Here is a 22749-nt window from a genome sequence, read left to right as displayed (position 1 = left end):
ATCGGCTAGCGTTTCGGCCAGCGACGCAAGCGATCGGCGAGCCCACGCCGATCCGCTCGCCGATTTTATGCTGGCCGACTGCAATGGTTCGGCTAGCCGATCGGCCAGCGCGACGAATCGGCTAGCCGGTCGCTAGCCGACCATTGCGGATGCTCTTATTACTTTTTCTGGCAATTAGCTTATATAAATAAAAATGAAAGTATAAAGATATATTGGTAAAAAAATCTTTACAATATGACTTAATTAAATAAATCTTTACAATGACTTAATTAAATTTTTATTCTTGCATGGCTTTGACAAGAGACAAAATCATCAATAACAAAGGGTATTTTCATCAACCTGCGAGACAAATTAGGTTTCGACACTAATGAAAATGAAAATGACATCTAGATAAAATAGTGCAATTAATTAATTTAATGATCTAATTAGGGCATAATATAAAAGAAGATACATTGCATCTGCCCAAAAGGCTACAATAAAAATACTATATCCCAAAATGGTGGAACAAAACATTCAAGAGAAAACTTGACAATAGAGCATCACATAAAAACTTATCATTTCATAAATGTAAACTTCATTGATGAGCATTATACATGTTTAGTCCATATTAATGTTACTTATTAGTATATTTATATATTTAATTCAGTTTAATGTTTTTAAATTGTTATTGACATAATTAATTTTACAAATTATTTAATTTACCAACTTACTTGATGCTATGAATAAAAATGAATTATTCGAGCTTCGATTTTATGTTATCGTAAAATTAATTAGTTACTTGAACCTCTGACTAATTGGTTAGAGATGAACGTCTTACAAACTAAGAAATCACGAGAAACATTTTAGAAAAGAAATAGCGACAAAAGAGTAATGAAATTAACGAATAAACAGAAACAAACGCTCTATATATATACGTACTCTTTGACTCGCATATTCCCATACGGCAACATTAATTCGGGCAACGGGCAGTGAAGGCCAAGAAAACGAGGGCCGCCATGATGGCGATGGGGAGAAGGAGGAGGATCAACGGCGGCGGCGGCAGTGGCGGAAGAATGAGCGGTAGAATCAAGAGGGATATTGTCAGCACAATCATCAAGAATATCCCTCTTAAGCTGAAAAAATTTACCATCAACTACGTTGGCTTCTTCTTTGATTGAACATCTTCATCTTCTTCATCCATTATATTCTTCGGTGGATATATTTGATGAGTTTATATACATGTGTGTGTAGGAGTTTTTGTTTCCTTTTTTTAGTTTAGGGGGAGTGTATTAGTGAGCTAATTAATGGAGGTTGATAGGAGGTGATTTTAAGTTGTGATTAGTGATTGATTAGGAAATTGCTTTGTTAAGTGATGAGAAATAGTAGTTATAAAATATTGCTACTACTTTATTTTACCATACTCCAAGTGATATATTTCTAAAAAAAGAAATTCTATCATCGCTATTTTATTTACGGTTCTGGAACTGAGTTTCGGGGCCGAAATCGGCGATCGCGTTATCCCAGAGGTTGGCCCATAATCGGCCCGTAAATAGCGACATGTTGTCACGAACTCAACCTTAAACCATCGGTTTCCGTTGCAGTCAAAACAGTTGGTCAAAAGATTTTATATGAAAAATGAATATGATTCGATCAGAATTGTTCAAAAATCTGAATTATGAAATTTGAACTGTGAAATCCGTCCTATCCGAAAAATCTAAATTTGCATAAAAAATTGAAAAGTTGAATACCAAAATCCAAAAATTTTAAAATCCAATAACAAAATTCAAAAATCAAATGTTATAGTATTAAAAAAAAATAAAAATCATTGCTTAACTAGCATCAAGATACCGAAAACATTAATGGAAATAGAATTTAGAGGTTTTTCTTCTTCTAATCTTTGCATTGTACTAGTATTATCCACTATATTGGGTTATCTTCTTAAAAATCCAAATGATGAGGTCAAAAAAGTGGATATTTCTAAATTAATTAAAAGTCTCAATTTAAAAGGTGTAGTTTGGACTTTATGATTCAGTCGATGAACGAAATTATGGTGCCTAGTATTAATTTCATTTACCGAGTATATTCTTATTATTTTATGGTACACTAGGACAGTGGGAATTAGCTTTTTGAAGGTGGGGTTTTATAAATTGAATTAGAATCATATGATCAATCTCCTTTGGTTTTTGTCTAATCAAAGGGAAAAGAAAAGACAAAAACTATACTATAATAATGCTAGCGTAGTATAAACAAAAATAATATTCACTGATATTGGCCAAAGTAATAGCATCTATATATATTTGACAATAATTAATTAATTTCTCAAATTTATCAGTGAAAGATAAATTTGTTTATTACAACTCACAAATATTAAAACTCAAACTTAAAATCATTAGCAAGTCAAAAGAAAAAACTTTAGCCATAGTAAAATATTAATTAATTACCTATTGATCCCAAATTAATCCCTGATTAGTAATTAGTGAGTCAAGGATACACGTCAGCATTAGATTAATTGAAAGTTTTGGGCTGGATTCATGGTACCTGCGACTATTGTTCTTCTAATTAATTAGTTAATTGTATTAATAATTTTAATGTTCAAGCTTTTTATATTTTAATATTCTTTACAGAATCTGAACAATCATAAATCTATGTACGTGTTTGATAAAGGTTTAAGCAGCACTTTGACAAGGATATATAACCTCATTTCTACTTAATACTTACCATGTAAATTTATATATAAATCAATAGGAACAAATTAATAAAATGAATTTCTGAAAAAGTTTTTTGAGTTATATTTCGTGTATCAATTTAGTAATGAATAATTGAATTTGTTATACACCTAGGTTTAGATATTCTATTTTTGCAATTGTGATTTATTGCACATCATATGTAATAATATATTTAAGTCATTAAATTATTTCTTTATATCAAAAGAGACAAGGCATAATATATTCGTATATCAAAGCCTTTAGTTATTATTATTTTTTTTAACCTTAGAGTTGTTACTCCAACGACCCCACATGCATTAACGAGCCCAACAAGTTGGGCTACCTCCATGGCCCCGAGGGCTATAGCTCAACACTTGCCCTCGGTCGTGGACAATGTGAGTAGGTATCCGAAAATCTGTTTCGAACCAAACTAAAATTTAAAATCAAATTAAGATTTTTCAACTTTTTTATATAAATCGGTTTTTTAAAACTTTTCAGATGCTTGGATTGGAGCGGGTCTTATATTTTAAAATATACTATAATCATAAACCTAATAAATATAAATATTTATGTTGTACTACAATTCTAATGATATTTGATACTCTTATTTTAATTTTTGGAATTTGTTATCAGAAGATTTTTCAAATTTTTGGAATTTTGGCATTGAAATTTTGAATTTTTACGTATATTAATACATTTTAAAAAAATTCGGATTGAATTGGAACAGATTTCATAATTCGAAAAATCAATTTTTTCGACCAAATTGAATTCAGTAAAATCCAGTCTGAAATTTGAATATTCACCCAAGGCTCCACACTTTCATATAACTAACTTTAAATCGTTATTCTAGCTCCATTTTCTAACTATTTAAATATTTAAATTTGTTTCTTTAATTAATTTTGATATTTTGAGCAAAATTTCCATTTAAAAAAGGAATATTGGCATCTAATATCACGAAACTTTCAAAAAGTTGGGTTTTTCCTACGAACTTTAAAATTTGCAAATAATATCACGAACTTTACCACGTGTTTGTTTTTTCCCACGAATGAAAAAATTCCCACAAATAATACTATGATACCGATTTTTTTTCATAATTTGTCGACAACAATTTCGAAAGTTTCAAGTTTTTCAATATTTGAAGATAGTTTTTCTTGAAGCACACCCTCAAAAATTGTACTTCAATCTATTAAAATAACATGAATTTTTTCATTTGTGGGAAAAAACAAACCCAGAGGTAAAGTTCGTGATATTATTTGTCAATTTTAAAGTTCGTAGGAAAAACCCAACTTTTTGAAAGTTTCGTGATATTAGAGCACTCCCAATGCTCTCCCTAAAAACTCCCTTATTTCTCCCTAACTCTATGCCACATCAATGCCACATCAGCACCAAAATTTATCCCCGACTTTTAGCCTAATGCTCCAATGGTTTCTCCCTTATTTCTCCCTTATTTCTCCCTAACTCAACATTTCATTTTTACATCATCATTTTTAATATTATTTAATTTTCCCTACAAATGTGTTTAATAAATAGATTTATAAATGAACAATTCGTCGTTGTATTAATCATTGGAAAATATAATACAACGAGAAAAAAAAACTACAAATAAAAAACCATAAAAAACAAGGATTTAAAAAACTAAGAGGGAGGAGCGTCCGGCGAGAGGCCCATCTTGATCTTCATATTTTGGATGGTCGACCAGAGGGACTGCTTCTCTTCTGGGGTTCCGCCGCCGGTGAAGTACAGCGTGTACAACTGCGCCAGAGTGGCGGCATTGGAAGAGAACGTGGCTTGTTGTAAGAACGGGGATTCCGACTGGGCATCTGACGATGTGCCCTTCCCCTTCCGCCTCCCCTTCGCCTTCTTCGCTCCCACAGGGCGCTCGTGCGGACCATCCTCAGACAAGTCGATGGGGATCGCGCTGCCCTCACTCTCCGCACCGCTAAGTCGCGAGCGCACCGATTTCCCGTGCAGCGCGCTGTGCATCTCCGTCCGGAATTTGGGGAGATCCTTCAGCCTATCATAGATTTTCCAATACTTGAAGCCCTTCGACAAGAACTGGCCACTATACATCCGGATGGCCTCATCTCGGACCATGTGCTCGTTCTGGCCACTCGTCATGTTCGTCATCAAGTTAGAATATATACCGTTGAAATGGGCGCAGTCCCTCATGAGGCGCTCCCAATGCCGGCGGATCGCCTCACTGCCATGGTCCTTCATCGAGGCGGTCTTCTTGGTCGTGTACTTACTCCGTAACCTGCGCCCGAGAACATGATCTCCCGTGGATTCTTGCTTGCGCGCCGGGTCTTGCGTCGTGTCCGCCCATCGGTTGGCTATCGGCTCGGACTCTTCTTCGAGAGTGTAAGTAGTCCTTGTCCGCTTCGGCTTCTCATCGGAAGCCGTATCAGTCGCAGCCGTCGACGCGGCGCTCCTTCGCTTCCACCTCGTAGTCGTCCGTGCTGAGTGTCGGATCCGTTGTGTTCGTCGCGGCCTGAGATTCTTCGTCGCCTGGGGTTGATCCAGGGGTGTCGAACAACGATGTGACTATGTGGGGCGATACACATCGTCGGCTGGAGAGGGCATGCGAGGGCAGACTGGAAGTACGGAGAAAGTCTGCGTGGCGTAGGAGTAACTGCAATGGGGACGGACCCGCGTATGGATATTGGCCGGGAGGAGAACCCATCGACAACAACGAGCTCATCCACTGCTCATTTGCTTCATCAGTGTTGGGAATTTGCGAACTCGACTCTTTGCCCTTACCCTTACTTTTTCGAGAATTTTTCCTACTAGAGCTCATAATTTTGAAGATTGAAGATTGAGATAAGAGATTGAAAAATTGAGAGAATTGTGTGTGATGAATGGAGGAAGAAGAGGAAGTATTTATAGTGGTGGAATTATAGATATAGCCGTTTTTAAAAAAAAAATAATAATAATAAAAAAATAATCGCCGAACATCGCCGAATCGCGCCCACAGTGGGCGGTGATGATTCGGCGATGTTTCAGCGATGGATCGCCGGTTGGCGTTAATTCGGGAGGAATAACGCCGAGAATTCGCCGAAATCGTCCCATTGGCCGGCGAAAACTTCGGCGATTTTCGGCCGAAAAATCTAGGCGATTTTCGGGAAAAATCGCCGAAGTTTCCGGCCAATGGGAGTGCTCTTAGAGACCAATATACTTTTAAAAAAAGCAAAAATCGAAACGAAAAGAAGCACGTGAGAAGCAGCGAGAAGTCACGTGACAGTGAGGCAGTGATCTTCTAGTTCCTCCACCACTACACCGACGCTCGAAATCGAGGATCGACGATGGAGGAGGAGGAGCCGCCGTCGAAGAGCTGGAGCATCCACACGCGCCGCGAGATCACCGCCAAGTACGAGATCCTCGAGCGCGTGGGCTCCGGCGCCTACTCCGACGTCTACAAGGCCCGCCGCCGCAGCGACTCCGCCACCGTCGCCCTCAAGGAGGTGCACGACTACCAGTCCGCCTTCCGCGAGATCGACGCCCTCCAGACGCTCCAGAACTGCCCCAACGTCGTCCTCCTCCACGAGTACTTCTGCAGCGACGACGAAGACGCCGTCCTTGTGCTCGAGTACCTCCCCACCGATCTCGCCGCCGTCGTCACCTCCGCCAAGAAGGACTGGGAGGGAGGGATCACCGTCGGAGAGATCAAGCGCTGGATGGTGCAGATTTTGCGCGGCGTCGACGCCTGCCACCGCAATTCCGTTGTTCATAGGGATTTGAAGCCCTCCAATTTGCTGATTTCCGCCGACGGAATCCTCAAAATCGCCGATTTTGGCCAGGTATAGATTAATTGAAAATTCAATTTAGGGCTTCCCTTTCAATTGAAAAGCTATAGAATGTGTATTGGTTATCTTTTGCTTAGAAATATGAAACATTGCGATTTTAGTGTCTCTACATTTCATCTTTGATGATGAATTTACTGCTATAAACCTAGGCAAGCAACTCAGCCAGCACATAGATATTGTCTAAAATTAATTGACTTGTTGTGATCCACATAGTTTTTTTGATGGTTTCGAAATTAGGTATTTCTGGAATAGGCGTTGAAGCTTTTGTATTTCATTGATTGCAACATGAGCTAGTGGTTGTGGTGCCTCATGGTCATGGTTGCCTATCCATTTGTTATTTCGATTACCTTCTCATTTGGTAGCGTTTCCCCCTCTTGGCAAGGCTGACTGATTATTTTCTCATCTGCATTGTATTAAAGGGAATGTAGCATTATGCAGAGATGATGTTTATAATGAAATTGTGAGGAAGAGGGGATTTACAGTCTCTAGGTAATGTTACATAACGGTAGATGAGTGAGAAGAGATTCGTTGCCTGTGATCTAGGACGATTGGGAATACATTTTTAATATGTGGCCTATAGGAAAGTAGCTTTTCTTGAGGGTCTCAGGACTCTCAACTGATCCTTATTCTTGATCTCCCTCTGCCACTCATGAAATTGAACGGTTATTTCTGTATCTTTATTGTAATCCCGTTTGGTCTCTGTCTAATCATGTTATGGAAATTGCATGCTCTTCATTAGCTCCTCATTACTATGAGTTGGATATTATTGATGTGTATCGTATAAGAAGATTCACAATGATTATGCTGTCACATGCATCTGCTTAGCCCCTCAAACCTATTTGTATGTCTTCTGTGAATCAATGCTACACTTGATATCTCAAGTGTTAATATATTGCAATTGCAATTGCATCTAACTGTAATGTTACTTGAACAAAATACACAACAAGGAATCTGTTATGTGCTTAAACCTATAAGAATCATCGTGAAGAAATTAGATTGCCTAAACAGTGAGGCAGTCTCCCTAATCTGATCCATGACAACAGAACGGAACAGGTTTGGTGTAAGGAGCTGGAGCACCCTGTATTGTTGGAATGCAAAACCTAGTTTCTGATCTGGAATTGTTAATTTTTCCTAGCTGATGTTTAATACTTATCTGCCAATTCCTTGACTTTGAGTTCATTGGCGTACAGGTTTAGAGGAGTCATATGCATTCTGATTTTTTTTTTAGTTTTTATGAGTTGCTTTACTAATTCTAAATCTATCAAACTATTGCAGCTTGATAATTAAGTAATTGCTAGTTAAAGTTAAATCGATGAGACTGCCATTTGGTTATTTTTCAATATTATTGAATGTAAAGGTTGCTATGAATGTGCTGAATTGAACAAGATATCAGTGTGCGACGAATTCTTGATTGTATAATGTTGTCAAGAAGTTAGCTCAACTGCAGGCACCGACTGACCACTTCAAATTTGTAAATTTTTAGTTAAAGAGTCATAAATGTTATCGTAGAGTTGCTTTGTTTACACAGGCACTGAAATTTCATTTATTTCCCTGGTTATCATCAGGCTAGGATACTTCTTGCTCCCGGATTTCTTGATGAGGGCACTTATGATCAGTTCGCCGAGCAGCCTTCATCAAATCAAGCAGCTTTTCCTCAATCGTCAGAAACCGCTGACCGATCAGACAGTCAGTTTCCTCGAGAGCATGTGGAAAAGAGCAGTGAAAAGGGGACTGCAGAGCCAGAAGACCTCAGAATGGGTGAGTTTCCCAATGATGGTGACGAAGAAAGTGTAACTCACGATGGAGCTGCTTCCTGTCTTGCTACATGCACGACAAGTGATCTCGAAGATCCTTTCCATTCTTATTCTTATGAAGCTGAGAAGGGCCAGGTTGATGAGAACGGTTCCCTTACCTCCTGTGTTGGCACCCGGTGGTTCAGAGCCCCTGAGCTACTTTATGGCTCCACAAATTACGGGCTGGAGGTTGATCTATGGTCACTCGGCTGTATTTTTGGTGAGCTTCTGAGCCTCGAACCATTATTCCCAGGCGCTTCGGATATTGATCAGTTGGGCAAAATCTTTAGCATTTTGGGTAACTTGACCGAAGAGGCATGGCCTGATTGTGTGCATCTCCCAGACTACAATATAATCTCGTTCGGTGAAGTTGAAAAACCCAGTGGTTTAGAAGCGTGCCTCCCTAATCGATCTCCTGATGAGATTCTTCTTGTAAGAAAGCTGTTGAGTTACGACCCAGCTAGCAGGGCAACCGCGATGGAATTGCTTCACGATAAGTATTTGAACGAAGAACCTTTACCGGTTCCTATATCTGATTTGAGGGTTCCCTCTAAACACGGGAGTGCTGATGAGGGTTCCTGGAACGATTATGAAGGTCTCGGATCGGATTCGGATTTTGAGGATTTTGGCCCGTCGCTCGTCACTGGCACCAAAAACGGCTTCTCTATCCGCTTCTCTTGATAAACGAAGATCGGTCTCTGTGGTTCGAAGAAGAGCCTAATGTATGTTTGTTGATGACTCAAGAAAATTATGATCATACTTGAAAGTGAGAAATTGCTGGAGAAACTGTGCAAGTCTACCAAGTGTTTTTGGTTAGATTATTCACCTATTTTTAAGCATTATAATTATACACTCACAATCCATGAACTATGTACAACATTTCACTTATACTACTATTATTTATTTTTCTCATTTCAGATTTTTTTAAAAAAAAATTACATAATTAAAATAAAATAAAGTTAATTTGCGAATTTTACTCCACATGACTACCCAAATTTAGTGGTTACTTTTTTTCCTCTATAACATATATTTTCAAATAAATTTCAAAAAAACATAATTAATTTTAGCTAGGAGGGAGTATTAATTTGTTAGTTATTGATTAATGGATAATTGAATCATCAAATGACTCGTTTCTTTTTTAAACGTTACATTTAAAGTGACATGTTTCTAAAAATAAAAACATTACTCTCTACTGAATTTATAAAATAATACTATTATTGCAAAAAATCTCGCGTTCCAGAAAAAAATGATAACCTCTGCGGAGAGTATTACTCACTATTTAAAAGGATAATAAATAGAGCAACAATAATTAAATACCAATTTCCTCACATTCACTAAGTCAACGACGTCGCAGACTCTTTTGCGCCATAATATTAATATTTTTTACATTTTCTTTTTATTTCATCGAAACAGAATCTCATCAAAATTAGGGCAGGAGAGCTTCCCTGCCGCGGTACCACCATAACTCCCCACAATCCTCCACTCACATCCCGCCACGTGTCCAATACGATGACGTGGCGAGCGCATGACAAAAATGTCTAAAAATCGGAAAAAGACAGGGCTTTTAGATCGACGGCGGAGAGCAGAGCTGAGTACCTTCTATGAATTCAGGCCGTCGATCCAGAACTACGCACGATCACCGTTGGATGGGATATCTACGCTCATCCGACCTCACAAAATTGAATTTTGAAAAAGCTAAGCTAGAGAGGGAGGAAGCGGAATCAAAACAAGCGAAATCCGTTTTGAGGAATTCTTCAATCTGCGTGTGTGTATGTGTGTCTATGTGCTTTTCTAGGGATCGAGCTTCCTCTCAATTGAGGTTGCTTTTCGTTTCGGCGATTTGAATAGCATACGATTTTTGAAAAATTGGGTGGAATTCTCGGGAAATTGGTGGTTTTTGGAGTAGTATTTATTCGATTTATCGTTTTTTTGTTGTTGTGAATCGTCGGATTTTCGTTTGGTTGCCCCTTTTTGACCTTCTTCGATGGAGCAGAGAGAGGGACAGGATTTCCCTCCAAAAAAGCCGCCGCCGCCGCCGCAGACGGAGGCGACGGCGGGAGGAGCTGATTTCCCAGCTAGGAAGCTGGTGAGGCAGTTGGATTTCACTGGCGGCGGCGCGTCGAAGATGGAGCAGCCTCCTCCGCCGCATTCAGTGAAGCCGCCGCCGCAGATGCTGTTCATGACTATGCAGCAGCCGCCGCCTCCGCCGCCGCCCTCTCATCCTTCCGTTCGCCCTCCTCCGTGAGTCGCCTTTTGAACTCCGAATTAGTTGTTGAAATTGGAGGTTGAGATGATTTGTTTGTGGAAATTGTAGGTTTTTGTTGGATATTGATTTTAAAGTTTTAGCCTTTCGTGTTTGTTTGCTACATTGGGGCATTCTATTTGGTGCAATTTATCTACATATGTTTTGATTAAATGTTAGGAATCCTTCTGCTCCTACTCGGAAAGGCTAATTCGATGTGTGAGATTCTGATTGTTAATTTGTTCACAGAATGTTCTTGTGGCCATTTGCAGTTCACCATAGGCATATAGCTCGAATAATAAGTCACTTTTTAGTGATTAAGATGTGAAAAATGGCTGTTAATAGAGTTTGTTGTGTGGTAAGGTAGTTCCTTTTTGAAATGTAGTATTAAATACTTTTATTTTCTCCTCAGGAAACCTGAATCACCAAGATCCCGACCCGCGCAAAGTGCGAATGAAATAAAAGATGGTACCCCAAAGAAGCAAAAGCAGTGTAATTGCAAACATTCTCGGTGTTTGAAGTTGTAAGCAGCTATTGATTTTCATCTCTTTCTAGTACGACAAATGATTGCGTGAAGAAGGAACACAGTAAAATATGGGGAAATATGTTTCTTTTTCAAAGAGCATTCTTTTCACCCAGATGTATTTTAATATGCATCTATCCTACTCACATTTTCAATTAGTCGAGGAACATAGTAAAATTTGGGGATATATGCTTCTTCTTCAGTGTTAATTCCACTGGTTAACTGATATAGCACACCTTATCATTAGTTAAAATTGTTGAATTCTATTTTCAAATTAGAGCTCTCAGTTGTCTGCAATTTGTTTTGCTGTGTAATCTAGCATCTGCTCTATGCATGCGTTTCTTGTACCGAAGCTTATCAAGTTACGTTATCAATAAGCATAAGAAATGTTTGACTAAGTGGTTCTTACCATATGAACATAGTTCAAAGATTATGGTTTATTCTTTCAGCTTAGGAAAGAATTAACTAAAAGTTGTTCATTTCAATACCTTATCACATTGGATCTGAAAGATTACTGAGTATTATGTGTGTACTTCATGTGCTCCCAATTTTATTTTACCTGAAAAGAACCTATTATGTGTGTACTTCATGTTCTCCAATTTTATTTCTAACAATTTTACTTATCCCTATAATTTATGAATGTATGTCGCTTTGCTGGGACGGAGTAATAATGTGATATCTTATCTTACAATTTATGGTCAGGTATTGTGAATGTTTTGCTTCTGGAGTCTATTGTGATGGTTGCAATTGTGTGAACTGTCACAACAATGTCGAAAACGATGCTGCTAGACGAGAAGCTGTTGAAGCTACTTTGGAGCGCAATCCAACTGCTTTCAGGCCAAAAATTGCTAGCAGTCCTCATGGAGCTAGGGATAACAGGGTATTGCCAAAACTCATTTTTCCCTCTTGTCAGTTGTCGGGATGCATTTCCAATGGCATGATCAATTGATTTTTATAAATATGCAGGAGGAGGCTGGTGAAATTGTTTCAGGAAAGCATAATAAGGGATGCCACTGCAAGAAATCCGGATGTCTTAAGAAGTACTGTGAATGCTTCCAAGCAAATATTCTTTGTTCTGAAAATTGTAAATGCATGGACTGCAAAAATTTTGAAGGAAGTGAAGAGAGGCAAGCTCTTTTCCACGGTGATCATGTTAACAACATCGCCTTTATCCAGCAGGCAGCGAATGCTGCCATCACCGGCGCTATTGGATCATCTGGTTATGGGTCTCCCCCACTGACAAAAAAGCGGAAAGGTCAGGATCTTTACTTTGGAGCGGCAGTAAAAGATCCAGTTCACAGGCTTGGACAGTTACCGCAGGTAAACTTTGCTCTTCCACCTAAAGAAAATTTCAACTTTCACTGTATATTTAATTTGATCAGTGTTAATTGCATTCAGAAAAAAACTCTCTAATTAGCTGCTGGTTCACTTTATATTGGAAACCTCATACATTAAAATCTTAAGGGCTTGTGGTTTATATGGCTCACCCTGAGTCACTTTTTAATTCTAACTAGATTTTAAAAGTAATTGTATAATTGTAATATTTCTTTGGTTAAGAACTTATGCATTATCCTCAAAATATATGCCTTTTCCTAATAACCATACAATATTAGTAACCAATGATTTGATATCTAATGTATTCAATTGTGGTATTGGAAATAAATGCAAATAACGTCAATACATCATATAGTTGGATTTTCTTGATTTGCATATTCATATTTACAAGTGACAATCACTCCTGGTGTTTTGCCATGTCATGGAAGGCGTTTCAGAAAAATCTTTGGTACCTTATCCTCCGATATTCTACCAAATTAATGAACTATGAATTTAAGAGCTATATCTACTACTTTTTTAAGATTCAAATCTCTGCTTTGTGAAAATGCTGAAAAGGAAAGTTGCAGAGCTCTAGCTATAATGCTGTAAGAAAAGAGATTACCATGAAATGAATTAGATAATTATAAATCAGTATCGGTAGGTTTTTCGGTAGGAGGTCATAATATACCATCTAGAATTGTATTTCGGTGATAATTTTTTACTCACATGACCATATCTCTGTGTCGTCTCTGATATACTGTGGGGAACAGCTAGGTTTGATTCTGACTTCCAAAATCAATTTTCTCTATTAGCAGGCTAACCATACCAAGGCTTCTGTACCTTCAAATTTATCATCCTCAGTTCCTGTTGCTCATCCAGTTAGTACACCGGCCTTGGGCTCTTTGAAGTTAACGTATAGGTATGAGTGTCGTCCATTTGAAGAATTGCTTTATGATATTTCTTCAGACAACTTACTTGTGCACTGCATCTTAAGGTCTCTATTAGCTGACATCATCCAGCCCCAGGACTTAAAGGAACTATGCTCTGTGCTCGCGGTATATTCGAGAGAAGCTGCAAAGATGCTTGCAGGTACACATGTGCTGAGTTACATCTTATCTGAATCATCTGATTTCTTGGTTTCCAACACCAGTATACTTTTACATCCTCCTTATGGCGGTTTTTCCAATGTTACATCAAAAAGCAAAAGGTCGTGTGTGTGTGTGTGCTGGCCCAGCGGTGGAGTGTTATTTGATTATTTTTTTTAAATCAGTCTGTCATGCATTCCAGTTATAGTTGAAAATGAGATGCTAGGGGTCTTACGAAGAATTATAATTTTGTCACTCGCATGAGCATATCTCTCTGACGTCTCTGATATACGAACGATCTAGTAAAAGTAAGCCAGTGAAGATGCATGCATAGATTTTTGTCAATATATATCGCCTAAGAAGGTCTTACATATGACTAGAAGTAAATGCATGTGTTTCGAAATTTTTTGTGCGTTGATCTCTTCCTCCAACATATACGCATTTGGAAGAGTTGACTATATTAGGAAGAGAAGTTAAGGTGTAACCTTATGTGGAGATGATCTAGTCTTATAAAGCTCCATTGATTGAGTTTATGAAGTCCATTGCAATTGTGCTTGAACACTTTCCAACTTGTGATGCTTCCAGAGGAAAGAAATGTTGCTGAAAAGCAAGCCGACGATTCCCAGAAAAGTTCGACCTCAGTGGCTTCGACCATCCAAGACGAGTCTCAAAGTCAGAAGCATTCCGAAGCTCAAAAGGCTCAGGCTGATCATCTTCCTTCATCTGAAAACCAGTCCGATAAAGCTGCACCCGAGGAATCTTGTTCAGACGGAGCTGATGTATCAAAAGGACGGCCAATGTCTCCCAGCACTTTAGCTCTAATGTGTGACGAACAAGATACAGTGTTCACTTCTGCTCGTTCCCCTAACAGGTTACACGCTCAAAACAACGCATCTCCCCAGCTGCCGCCCGAGCACAGAACAACTGAAGTATACGAGGAGCAGGAAAGAATCATCCTAACAAAGTTCAGAGATTGTCTTAATAGGCTGATCACTTTAGGAGAAATAAAAGGTAACTTTTCATTTAGTTACCATAGAATTGCTGCTGACTGACACATGCTCCGTTACACTACATAGAAACAACGTATTCTTCGTTGGCACGAGCAGAATCAGACGTAGAAAGGGGTTTATCGAGCAATGGCGCTGCAAATCCAAGAAGCGAGAGTAGGAATCAACATCAGCACACAGACATTGGTGCTGCGAAAACCAGTGCTCCTCAACGGGCTTCTGCTGCTCTCAAGAACGCTCCTTTTGCCCGAATAAGCAGGGCTGCGGAGAATGGCGATGTAAGAACAGAATCTGAAAGAGGGTTGTAAAATATGCGTAGGATTTAGACATGTAACAGATCTATGCTGCTGCAGCATCCATGTATTTCCAAGCCAAAAAGATTCGGCTTTTCTTCGATGCTGCACCCATTGTTAGGAGATGATTATTCAGTTGTAATGCCAAATTTTAACTTATTATTCATAAAAATTATAATTAACTTTTTTTGTATTCATCAATGATTTGGAAAGTTTATGATAGAACTCTTTTTATACTATGACTTTTCTTCAACTTTCCTACACTAATTTTTGTCTATCATTCATATCATAACTTTTAGTAGTAATTTTTTTTGTAATTGTCATATGGATGTGAGTAGAAATGTCCAAGGTTTTCGGTTCAGGCGGTTAACCGTGGTACCATAACTGGCGGTTCCGGTTTCAAACTGGAACCGTGAGATTTAAATCGAACCGAAACCATCACTTTTGGAACCATAGTTCGGTTCGGTTCAGGTTCCAAAATTTCGGAACCGGAACCGTGCGGAACCGCGAAACCGAGCCAAAATCATCTAAAACCGCCGTAATCGGCGGTTCAAAACCGTGAAAAACCTTAAAAAAAGCGTCCCACCGGTTTTCAAACCAAAACCGAAACCGTGAAATAGCCTCGTGGTTCGGTTCCGGTTCCACATTTCCTAAAACCGGAACCGGCGGCATCTCTAGATGTGAGGCAAATTGTGTAGTACTATAATTTATTCTACATTTTTCAAATTAAAATTAACTGCAAATATTTGCATTCTAAATAAATAAATATTGACATAATTGCCCTTACAAAAGGAAAAGGGAAAATAAATATAAATTCCCAAAAAAAGAGATGATTAGGTAGACCCGGTCTATAGAGCCCTGAGCTGGAGACCATGCGCCCAAATTTACTTTCAAATTCAGCCGCCGCCACCTCCGCCGTCGCCGTCGTAGTCCAACCACCGCCTTCAATTGAAGGTTAATTTCTCTGTTCCGTTTTCGTTTCGGTCTTTATTGTTTTGTTTCTCAATCAATCGATTCCCTACTTTGTGTGTAGAGCTGATTCTGTAACGTTTATGCTTTGTTATCTCCGCTTGAATTTCGTTAATGTAGATTGTTAATAGCAGCGATTACCGCTTCCTTGATATGATGTGCGCGTTTTTTTGCAAATGCCAGTGCAGATGTTGTCAATTTTTTCAATTATGCTGTGAAAGCCTTTGATCATGAATATTTTTGAGCTGGTTATTCTGAAAATTGTTTTGTGGTTATTGAAATTCAATCGAAGATTTGATTTTACAAATGTGTTTTGGTGTAGCTGGTGTGTTTGATCAAATGGCGTATTTCTTATGTGTGATTATGAGCTCAAAATGAAAGTATATGCTGCTTTACTTCACAGAGATGGAAAATTCTGGATTCGACCTCGAAATCCATGGATCGGCTTGTGGAGATAGTGATGAGGAAGGAGTTGCACCGCCTCGTTCTGTTGGAGAAGTGGTTGATGGGAATGAGGGGCAGGATGGGGGTCATATTTTGGAGCTGGAGAAGAAATTGTTGGAGCAAGTTGTGTACAGTGAGGAGGAAGCGTATATGCTGTACTGTGATTACGCGACTGCCATGGGTTTCAATGTCCGTAGGGGGAAGCAATACTATTTTATGGGAACGAAGAGGGTCAGATCAAAAACTTACTGCTGTTCAAAGGAAGGGGTTAAGGATGATAAAGCAGATACCAGTGGTGTCTGTTACAAAAAGCCGGAAACGAGAACAGGATGCAGAGCGATGGTATCTTTCGTTTGTGATGATAGTGGCCAATGGAAGGTTTCTAGGTTCCAAAAGGAGCATAATCATGAAATGGCCCCAGCGTATGCAAAGCCCTCGGTGAAATCTGGCCAAGCTATTTTAGCTGCGAATGTGTATGGGAGTGGCGGTGCTCTGGAGTCACTGGTGAGTATTGGACCACTTACTCGTGCTTTCATTCTCAGTAACGTGTTCTTCGTTAAATGAAACAAGGTTTTTCCATGAAAATTAGTTTGATGGAGTATTTTGTATCTTCACCTCCTTGAAACGTCTTGATACATGTGTGCTGTGTAGTTTATTATACTTATTTCATTACAGTTGTAAGTGATGTCATATCTTCATCTGGTGAGTATTGCACCCCTTACTCATGCTTTCATTCTCAGTAATGTGTTCTTCGTTGAATGGAATAAGTCTATGTCCTGAAACATAGTTAGATATATTGTATCTTCACATTCTTCAAACTTCTTTAGACATGTGTGCTGTGTAATTTGTTATGCTGGCATTACAGCTGTGACTTGAAAATTCTTGCAGCACATCTTGAAAGATCTTCTTTGCATCGTTTTACCCAATGCAGCTCTCGAAGAACAATTGTGGATGGAGAGTAATATAGATAACAAAGAAGTACTACTAATACATCATCTCCAATTCATGACATGCTTAAAGTTCGAATTATAATTTATCACTACTCGTCTACTCCTTATTCGATCTTCTTGTGTATGAGAGAAATGAAATTGAAGAACTCATGAGTGATGATGTGCAGATTATGAAAAACACAGCTAATTTTTTAAATCTAGTTTTACAAGTTTTATAGTCCTAGATTAGTTTCCTGGTATTATTACTTTTCCTCGTACGTGCTTGTGTTCATCTATTGCTAAAAGTCACTTCCGCAAACATGCTTATTTTCTGATTCTGTCATCTCTATTTTCATTGGCATTTAATCTTGCTGTCTTTTCACATTTGTTCAGAGTGAACACGAAAGAATCCGGGAGCTATCTTTACAACTAGCCATTGCCAGAAATCGTGCTGAAACTTCCGAGAAGTTGGCTGCTACATACAAGCGGCAACTGCATATGATTGTTGGGCACATTGAAGATCACAACCAGTCCCTATCGAAGAAGATTCAGAAAGCTCTGAACAACGTCGAACAAGTGGAATCCGAAAATCGGAAGAAGTTGTAGAGTTTGTATATCCATGGATGAGATTGGTTCCATATAGTAGAGCTAACTCTAAAAGGGCCATTGTTGTAAGGAGAGATTGTCTGAGACCTGTTGCTTATTTGTATATATATAACATTAATGCATCATATTTATAGTGAATGTATTTGATGGTGAGATTATTTGTGAAAATATTTATAGTACTTGTTTTTTATTTAAGATTGAATTGTTGTTTGGAATTGTTTCTTTAATAGTAATTTTGAAACCATATAAACTAATAATAATTAATAATCAGACTTTTTAAGTATTATATTCATTTAAAATAATTAATATACTAATAATACCCTTTTACAATAGTTTAGGAAAATAACAACTTTTTAGAATAAAATATCTGCATATTTGGAAAAAAATAATTTTTCAAGTGGTTATTTGCATAATTATCTTTAAACCGCATGGAAAATTTTACGCGAATTTATCATAAATCTTTTAGTGATGCCTTGCTCGAATTGCTAATTTATTGATCATGTATTTTTTTAAATAAATAGGTCTAAATATAAAATCCACGGTAATTCTTGAATCATTATCAAATTTATTTTACCAATTTCAAAAAAAAAAAACCATCATAACTAATAACTACTCCATCCGTCCCAGATAATTTGTCTCATTTTCCGAAATAATTTCAGTTTGTCCCAAATAGTTTGTCTCATTTCATTTTTTTAACCATTTTTAGCAGTGGACCTCATTTTCCACTAACTAATCTGCTCACATTTTATTATAAAACTAATATTTACGTTCCATTAATTTTTTCAACTCGTTTTTCATTGCATTTCTTAAAACTCGTGCGCGGTGAATATGAGACGAATTATCTGGGAATGAGGCAGTAGCATTTTGAATAACTTAAACTTCAAAATTACATTATCAAGATTATGTATTTTTCCACATTCTCCAAAACGATAAGATGAAATTCATCAACTTCAGTTATGATGAGCTTTTCTCAACGGCCACCAATGGCCTCTTTTCCTTCCATTTACAGTTACTCTCACAAGCCTCTGCAACTCCACCTCTCCCTCTCCAACTTCTCTTCTTCCCTCACCACTCACCTCTCCCCTCCAAACCACCCCCTCACGCCTCCAGCTAACGTGCGCCTCGCCGCCCTCTCCGAAACCGCCTTATCCGGAGAAGTCTCCAATTCTTCCCCAAATGCCGATTTCCTCTCTGGGTTTTCTTCTTTCTCCGATTCCACCAAAAGGGCCGCCGCAAAATCTCCTGAAACTAGTCGCCGTGATGCAGAGAAGCCTACTGAGAGAAGGGTTGTGTTAAAGGATAGGTATTCTAAGAGGAGGAAAGATGTGAAATTGGGGAGGAATGGGGAAAAGATTGGATCTTTGAGGGAATCCAAGGAGAAGAGGGTCAAGAAATTGAGAGATGATCAGCCGGGAAACGTGTTGAGGGTTGGATTGGACAGTTGCTCCAAAATGGGGGATGTAGTTGGTGCGATTAAGCTCTATGATTTGGCTAGGAGGGAAGGGATCGAAATTGGGCAGTACCATTATGCTGTTCTTCTCTATCTCTGCTCTTCTGCAGCTGCTGGTGTGGTTCAGCCTGCTAAGAGCGGCAGCCGGGGCCGGAGCCTGAGCTCGAGTTCTCAATCGTTGAGTAGTACTGTTGAAGTGGTGGATTGTGGGAGTGGATTTAGTGGTGAGGATAGTTTGGATGGTTTGGTTCAATCTATGAGGAAAGCTGCTGGGAATTTGAGTAGTAGAAGTGAGGGGATTCAAGTGAGTGAGGAATTGAAGAGAGTTGCTCTTGAAAAGGGGTTTGAGATATATAAGGAGATGGGGTTGGAGAAGGTTCCAATGAATGAAGCAACTTTCACATCTGTAGCAAGAATGGCTATGGCTTTGGGAGATGGTGAGATGGCATTTGACATTGTGAAGCAAATGAAGGAATATGGGATTAATCCTAGGCTGAGATCATATGGACCTGCTCTAGCTATCTTCTGCGGTAATGGGGATGTTGAGAGTGCGTTCGAGGTTGAAAAGCACATGCTTGAAAACGGGGTCTACCCGGAGGAGCCCGAGCTGGAGTCTCTTCTTAGAGTAAGCACAGAGGCTGGGAGAAGTGATAAGGTGTATTACATACTGCATAAGCTTAGGACAAGTGTGAGGCAGGTTTCGCCTAGCACAGCGGATTCGATTGAGAGGTGGTTCGCGAGCAAGGTGGCTTCGCGGGTGGGGAGAAGGAAATGGGATCAAGAATTGATCGTACGAGCAATGGAGAATGGTGGGGGTGGGTGGCATGGGACTGGCTGGTTGGGTAGAGGGAAGTGGAGGGTGTCGCGTAGCCGTGTTGGTTCTGATGGAGTATGTGAATGCTGCGGTGAGAAGTTGGTTACAATAGACCTTGATCCGGTGGAAACAGAAAACTTTGCCAAATCTGTGGCGTCCATAGCTGCGGAGAGGGAGAGGAATTCGAGTTTTCAGAAGTTTCAAGTATGTTAGTTTGATTGAAATCTTGCATATATTTTGTTAGTCTATTCTATTGAAATAGAAATGTTTGTGGTGTGCAGAAGTGGCTTGACTACTATGGACCTTTTGAGGCCGTGGTGGATGCTGCAAACGTCGGGCTTTACAGCCAACGAAAGTTCAAGCCATCCAAGGTGAGTTTGCTTTGCTTTATTAAATGAGGAAAATTTCATGTGCATTGTGTTGTATGAGGAGTTCATGGTCTTGGTATTAGGTCAATCTAGTTGTGAATGGGATCCGGAAGATGCTTCCTTCGAAGAAATGGCCTCTCATCGTATTGCATAATAGGCGAATTACGGGGGAGAAGATGGATGAGCCTTTTAATAGAGGTTTGGTTGATAAGTGGAAGAATGCTGATGCTCTCTATGCAACACCAACTGGATCAAATGATGACTGGTAACTATGGATATGATAGTTTTTTTAAAAAAAATTGAACTTATGTATTGAAAATCGAAGTTTGATTAAAAAAAACTTGGTTGTTTAGGTACTGGTTATATGCAGCTATTAAGTGCAGATGCTTGCTTGTGACGAATGACGAGATGAGAGATCACCTGTTTCAACTTCTAGGGAATGATTTCTTCCCAAAATGGAAGGAAAGGCATCAGGTGAGAGCTCTTCGCATTCGAGTGGTGCAGCTGTTTCTTTTCGAGAATGATGCATTTAGATTCGTGCTTTCGATTTTTAGGAAGTGAATGAAAAGTATACTCAATGTGGTGTAATCTGCAGCTGTTTCTTTTCAAGAATGATGCATTTAGAATTTAATCTACAATATAATGTTACGACCTTTCCGAATTTGTATCAGTTCATGCCTTTCCCTTTTTTGGAAGTGAATGAAAAAGAATACACAATGTGGTGCCATTTTCACACTGTCTTGTTGTTTCTTGCTCGTAGGTTCGCTTCAGCTTTGCTGAAAGTGGTCCAGTGTTTCGAATGCCACCTCCGTGCTCTGTTGTTATACAGGTTGGTGTTCTTAGTTTGAGTTTATGTTGTTCTAGCTCGAGTTTTTCCAAGTTAGGTTACTCGTTGTCTGATTTGCATCGCGCTGGTTTCTCTAAGACAGTAAGGAACTGAGAACTTTCGATTTTCTTGGACATTGTTAACTTGATAGGAGACAGAGAAGGGCCATTGGCACGTGCCCATCGCATCTGAGGTTGAAAATGAGGACGAACGGATTTGGTTATGCTGTTCTCGTGGAAACTCAAGCTCGACAAACAATCAAGATTCTTCATTTTCACCCAAAGGTAACTAAATAGAGTTTCCTTTTCCTCACTTGCTGTTTCATTCAACATTTGCATCTTGGCAGAGGCAAAAGTGTCCCGGCAGCAGATGCAAACGAGGGATCTGGTCGAGTCTCTGTTAACTAGAAGGCGCAGGGACGAATGCAGCAGCGATGAAGCAAGCTCAGATGGTGAATTCCCGGAGGATGATGCTTCGGTTGTTCGACAGCTTGAGGCTGCAGAGAGGCGCGGTGCGTGTGTGATCGATTTCGAAATATAAGTGGATTAAGGTGTAGGAGTAGGGAGTTTTAGCAGTGTTCATTTAGATTGATTGGTAGCCTCTTTGTACAGATTGTGAGATCAGTTTTGTTTTGTGCTATATTTTCTTGCATTGTGTAGTTACAAGTGAAATTTATCACTGTTTTTTCTTTTTATTCTATATCTAAGAGTAGGGATGTCAATTGGGCTAACCCGCTCGGGTTCGGGCCAATTCACTCGGGTTGTCGGGCTATTTGGGTGCGGGTTATTCAAGCTGTGAATTTTTAGGGTTATAAATTTTCGGCCCTAACCCTAAATCTTCGGGTTTCGAGCTAACCCACGGGCTATTCGGGTCAATAGTAATCTTATATATTACTTTCTATCTAATCCAATATTCTAGATTATTAAAAAACATATTGTCACAAATAGTAAAGTATTATCAAAGTGATCAAGAGAAAGAAAATAATAGCAATTGATAATTGAAACAAAATGGATAAACATATCGTTTAATTAATAACACATATGAATCTGACTACAATTAACTATAAATCATGCATTTCATATAACCCTAACTTTCAATTTGAGAGAGAAGACATAATTACCATATATTTTCATATCATTGTTGTAGTATTTGATATTGATATTACCAAATATACTTCGTATAAATATATAATCCAAAATTTTAATTATATTTTTATATTAAATGCTCAACCCGTGGGCTAAACCACTCGGGCCAGCCCACATAATCCACCGACCTGAACGGTTAGCCCGTGTAGCCTGCTTCTGAATATGGGTTGCGATTTTTCAGCCCTAACCCTATAATTTTACCGGGTGATTCGAGTCGACCCGTGGATTTCAGGCTAGATTGACATCCCTAACTAAGAGCTTGAATTAAATATAAACAAAAATGTACTCCATGCATATTCCTCTAACCGTTGCACGTGACCCCTTGACAGCCAACTGCCTCACAAGCTCATTTGTTTTATTTCCACCTTTGACTAAATAACTAAACCCCATTATTCATCAATATTATTTGAAATTCATGTTGATGTCACATAAAAATCAATTCTTTCATCATAATATG

General features: G+C 38.9%; 4 protein-coding genes across 5 annotated transcripts; all 4 read left to right on the top strand.

The window, feature by feature from the left end:
- The first annotated feature begins 5894 nt into the window (after positions 1 to 5894).
- On the top strand, positions 5895 to 9189 carry LOC125196541 (cyclin-dependent kinase F-1-like). The gene is made up of 2 exons (XM_048095102.1): positions 5895 to 6478; positions 8050 to 9189. Exons 1-2 carry the CDS (start codon positions 5984 to 5986, stop codon positions 8956 to 8958), a joined length of 1404 nt encoding a protein of 467 aa, XP_047951059.1. The 5' UTR covers positions 5895 to 5983; the 3' UTR covers positions 8959 to 9189.
- Positions 9190 to 9978: 789 nt separating this feature from the next.
- Positions 9979 to 14980, top strand: LOC125192500 (protein tesmin/TSO1-like CXC 5). 2 transcript variants are annotated; one of them, XM_048090095.1, is made up of 8 exons: positions 9979 to 10518; positions 10932 to 11042; positions 11745 to 11922; positions 12009 to 12362; positions 13172 to 13275; positions 13351 to 13445; positions 14027 to 14452; positions 14518 to 14980. In XM_048090095.1, exons 1-8 carry the CDS (start codon positions 10262 to 10264, stop codon positions 14754 to 14756), a joined length of 1764 nt encoding a protein of 587 aa, XP_047946052.1. In that variant the 5' UTR covers positions 9979 to 10261; the 3' UTR covers positions 14757 to 14980. The 2 variants fall into 2 exon arrangements, with proteins under 2 accessions (XP_047946052.1, XP_047946051.1); XM_048090094.1 differs by having other exon boundaries at positions 13169 to 13275.
- Positions 14981 to 15577: 597 nt separating this feature from the next.
- LOC125196440 (protein FAR1-RELATED SEQUENCE 5-like) lies at positions 15578 to 17842 on the top strand. Its single transcript, XM_048094956.1, has 3 exons — positions 15578 to 15695; positions 16114 to 16658; positions 17477 to 17842. The coding sequence occupies exons 1-3, from the start codon at positions 15614 to 15616 to the stop codon at positions 17687 to 17689; spliced, it is 840 nt and encodes a 279-aa protein (XP_047950913.1). The 5' UTR covers positions 15578 to 15613; the 3' UTR covers positions 17690 to 17842.
- An 803-nt stretch (positions 17843 to 18645) lies between these two features.
- On the top strand, positions 18646 to 21841 carry LOC125196511 (proteinaceous RNase P 1, chloroplastic/mitochondrial-like). Its single transcript, XM_048095047.1, has 7 exons — positions 18646 to 20157; positions 20235 to 20324; positions 20405 to 20586; positions 20675 to 20795; positions 21082 to 21150; positions 21299 to 21431; positions 21494 to 21841. The coding sequence occupies exons 1-7, from the start codon at positions 18646 to 18648 to the stop codon at positions 21685 to 21687; spliced, it is 2301 nt and encodes a 766-aa protein (XP_047951004.1). The 3' UTR covers positions 21688 to 21841.
- The last annotated feature ends 908 nt before the right edge of the window (positions 21842 to 22749 follow it).

Source organism: Salvia hispanica, chromosome 6 (genome assembly GCF_023119035.1).
Source record: "Salvia hispanica cultivar TCC Black 2014 chromosome 6, UniMelb_Shisp_WGS_1.0, whole genome shotgun sequence".
Classification (NCBI taxonomy): Eukaryota; Viridiplantae; Streptophyta; class Magnoliopsida; order Lamiales; family Lamiaceae; genus Salvia; species Salvia hispanica.
Note: the sequence above shows the minus strand (reverse complement) of the source record. Positions and strands in the feature narration are given on the sequence as shown.

What these genes read in the sequence shown, in the direction of transcription:
- LOC125196541 (XM_048095102.1), top strand. Translation starts at nt 5,984, where the DNA reads ATGGAGGAGGAGGAGCCGCCGTCGAAGAGCTGGAGCATCCACACGCGC. An exon ending in AAATCGCCGATTTTGGCCAG is followed by an intron (nt 6,479 to 8,049) that starts GTATAGATTAAT and finishes GGTTATCATCAG; the next exon opens with GCTAGGATACTTCTTGCTCC.
- LOC125192500 (XM_048090094.1), top strand. Translation starts at nt 10,262, where the DNA reads ATGGAGCAGAGAGAGGGACAGGATTTCCCTCCAAAAAAGCCGCCGCCG. An exon ending in CATTCTCGGTGTTTGAAGTT is followed by an intron (nt 11,043 to 11,744) that starts GTAAGCAGCTAT and finishes ATTTATGGTCAG; the next exon opens with GTATTGTGAATGTTTTGCTT. An exon ending in TCTTTGAAGTTAACGTATAG is followed by an intron (nt 13,276 to 13,350) that starts GTATGAGTGTCG and finishes CTGCATCTTAAG; the next exon opens with GTCTCTATTAGCTGACATCA.
- LOC125196440 (XM_048094956.1), top strand. Translation starts at nt 15,614, where the DNA reads ATGCGCCCAAATTTACTTTCAAATTCAGCCGCCGCCACCTCCGCCGTC. An exon ending in ACCACCGCCTTCAATTGAAG is followed by an intron (nt 15,696 to 16,113) that starts GTTAATTTCTCT and finishes TTTACTTCACAG; the next exon opens with AGATGGAAAATTCTGGATTC. An exon ending in GCGGTGCTCTGGAGTCACTG is followed by an intron (nt 16,659 to 17,476) that starts GTGAGTATTGGA and finishes ACATTTGTTCAG; the next exon opens with AGTGAACACGAAAGAATCCG.
- LOC125196511 (XM_048095047.1), top strand. Translation starts at nt 18,646, where the DNA reads ATGATGAGCTTTTCTCAACGGCCACCAATGGCCTCTTTTCCTTCCATT. An exon ending in CGAGTTTTCAGAAGTTTCAA is followed by an intron (nt 20,158 to 20,234) that starts GTATGTTAGTTT and finishes TGTGGTGTGCAG; the next exon opens with AAGTGGCTTGACTACTATGG. An exon ending in GAAAGTTCAAGCCATCCAAG is followed by an intron (nt 20,325 to 20,404) that starts GTGAGTTTGCTT and finishes TCTTGGTATTAG; the next exon opens with GTCAATCTAGTTGTGAATGG.